Consider the following 3,241-nt stretch of genomic DNA (forward strand, 5'->3'; position numbering starts at 1 on the left):
AGCTACTATACCACTGCTATAAATAGCTACTATCCTTCTGATATAAATAGCTACTATACCACCGCTATAAATAGCTACTATACCACCGCTATAAATAACTACTATTTTTGCTATAAATAGCTACTATACCACTGCTATAGATAGCTACTATACCACTACTATAAATAGCTAATATACCACTACTAAAAATAGATACTATACCACTGCTATAAATAGCTACTATACCACTGTTACAAACAGTTCATAAGCAGCCATAGTCACACTGCACCGAGCACATGATGTGTGGGCTGCCGTACTCTGCTGTGCACTGGTTTATCGGCTTATCATTAAAAAATATCATATCAACACATATCAGTTCATACCTGTCCGGGCCTGAGTTTAGTTATAATTATATCGTCCATGAGAGGTGCTATAGGGTTTTCCAAGAACCCTGTCTCTTGCCAGCCTTGTGGTTCCCATTCCAGATCGCCCGACATGACTGGGTAGTGGTGAGTGAGGAGCAGTTGAGTGCACAGACAGGGAGGGTTTGCTGGCCATGGTGCATGTGTGGGTTACATACGTAGCTATATACACATATCAAAACGTGCATACATACATACATACACACACGCATATATACATACATACATACACACGCATACATACATACATACACATATATATATATGTAAGTTCATGTACACATTCACACACAAGTATACATATAGGGATAATATGGGCTTAAAACAGGTCCATCCAGTAAGTCCGTGATAAGAAAGTGCAGCAACAACAGGACAGTTTGTGTATTGTCGTCGTCTGGGCACTCCAGCGCGAGCTATGCTCATCTGTTCACACACATACGCAAATACATCACATGACACAGAGACACAGAACACGTGGCTACTACACCGCATGAGCACTCCAATAAAACGTATGCTAATCAATCGTACTATCCATAGTTTTTCTTTGCTGAATACGGCGCCGTCTCGGTGGAGTTTAAACGTATACTGATACAACGTAAATCTATACTAAAGTACTAAAAAGAACCATCCAACGTCTGCCTTGCTGAGTACGGTTCTGTTTCGGTGGAGTTCAACGTATATCGATGCAACGTAAATCAACACTAAAATACTAAAACGTACCATCCAACGTCTTCTTTGCTGAGTACGGTTCTGTTTCGGTGGATTCTCCGCGGAGCCTCTTTTCGGATTTGACTTGTTCGTTCTTGACGCGCAAGGTGAAGACCACTGTGTTGCAATCCATACGGTCTTCATCCTCTGGGTTGGATTTGTCGGATAAATAGCACCCACAAAAAGGCGAGTCGTATTGGATTAGAGGTGATATGATTGACTTAGAGGTGATGTAATTGGATTAGGTGATAAAATTGGATCAGAGGTGATATGATTGGCTTAGAGGTGATATAATTGGATTGTCCGAGTCCGATAGCGGTATCATCAAATGGGTATAACTCAATCGGCGCACAGTCTCGTAGCCACACATACATAATAGGTACTTCTATAGTATAGGATAATATTTATGGTATAGTATAGTAAAGATAGTACAGTGTAGTATGGTGTAGTATAGTGTATTATATTATATTACACTATACTATATTATATCATATTCTAGTATAGTATAGCATAGTGTATTATATCATATCATATTATATTTTATTATAGTATAGTATATTAAATTATATCATAGTGTAAACAATATCATAGTATAGTACAGTATAGTATAGAAAAGTGTAAAAAATTATATCATAGTATAGTACAGTATAGTATAGTACAGTACAGTTTCATATCCACACATATAACAAACACTTCCATACGAAGGCATCGCCTGACCTTATAGAAGTGCACACCCCATCTTTCTCTTAAACCAGTGAAAACTGCACCACGTCTGCGGTATATACCACACCGACACACCTAATAACGGCTATCATGCAAAGACTATACCATACACACACATACCTAACAATGACTTACATGCAAAAGACTATACCATACCTACACATACCTAGTATGGACTTCCATGCAAAAGACTATACCATACCTACACATACCTAGTATAGACTTCCATGCAAAAGACTATACCATACCTAATAACGACTTCCATGCACAGACTGTACCACACCCACACATACCTAATAACGGCTTCCATGCAAAGATGTCGTCTGTGCCATCGATGGGGTGTTCTAAGTACGGGTTCACATTGATGGGGATCAGTCCCAGTCGGTGGGCGAGTATCTCATCCTGTGTAATGCTCGTGTTGCCTGTAGTGTGTGTGTACAGAATGAAACGTATTCGTCTTGTGATGAGTGATAGGTCCATGAGTGTATAGGTGGTTCACACGCACCTTCAATATAGTCGTTCTCTATGGGCATGGCCTTCACATTGACCAGCACTACATAATCACTTAGAACTGGTTTATAATACTTGAACCCCGTTTATAATACTTAAAACTCGGTTTATAGTACTTCACACGCACCTTCAATGTAGACGTTCTCTATGGCCATGGTCTTCACATTGACCAGCATCATTCGCCGGAAGGCATTTGCAACTGACGCATCCACACCCACCAGATCGAATTCCAAGTCATTACCGTCCTTTTTTATAATATCCACCCGAAATTGCTGCGCGTTTTAGGGAAGGCGTAAGCCGATTAGCTCGATATATAATAGGACAATCCCGATTTTTTAGGAGTTGTGTACTGACGAAATATGCAAATGCCTATATGGCATACTCACGAGCTAATACTCACCCAAAGTTTTGCGAAATTGGCGCCAGCAGTATTCAAGCATGCAAGGACGGACGCAATGTAAAGCAACACTTTAGATATACAAGCACACAGTTGCACAGCCACAGTCTCAGTATATTATCAGAAACGTATTGGGAACAGAAACGGCAGCAACAGGTCAAGGGAAGGCCCAGACCTTTCACGTCACTTACGTCTTTGAACTTGTCGAATGTATACGAGTCATCAACACCAATGACACTCCCCGGATAATCAATTGAACGTGTCTGTGAGGATGAGGATACGAGACGTTAGTGTATGGCTTTGCGCGTAACAGGCTCAGTTGACCGGCATACGCAATTGAATAATTTAGAAATACGAGTCTACATACACCCACCCACACACCCACCCACCCACCCACACACACACACATATATATATATAAACTTATACTTTTGAAAACGTTTAGTGCATGGATGTAGGAATAAATACAAATCCAAAAATATTTGCACATATCGATACAAGA

The 3,241-nt window shown here is 40.3% G+C and overlaps 1 protein-coding gene across 1 annotated transcript; it reads right to left on the reverse strand.

The window, feature by feature from the left end:
- Positions 1-356: 356 nt before the first annotated feature.
- SARC_13705 (DNA-directed RNA polymerase, alpha subunit, N terminal domain-containing protein) lies at positions 357-3,006 on the reverse strand (the record flags this gene model as incomplete). The annotated part of the gene is made up of 5 exons (XM_014292165.1): positions 357-478; positions 1,122-1,256; positions 2,126-2,254; positions 2,470-2,614; positions 2,931-3,006. Coding segments are annotated over 5 exons (607 nt in total), but the record flags the coding sequence as incomplete, so codon positions are not given.
- Positions 3,007-3,241: the final 235 nt, after the last annotated feature.

The sequence above is a fragment of the Sphaeroforma arctica genome, assembly GCF_001186125.1.
Source record: "Sphaeroforma arctica JP610 unplaced genomic scaffold supercont1.3621, whole genome shotgun sequence".
NCBI lineage: Eukaryota > Ichthyosporea > Ichthyophonida > Sphaeroforma > Sphaeroforma arctica.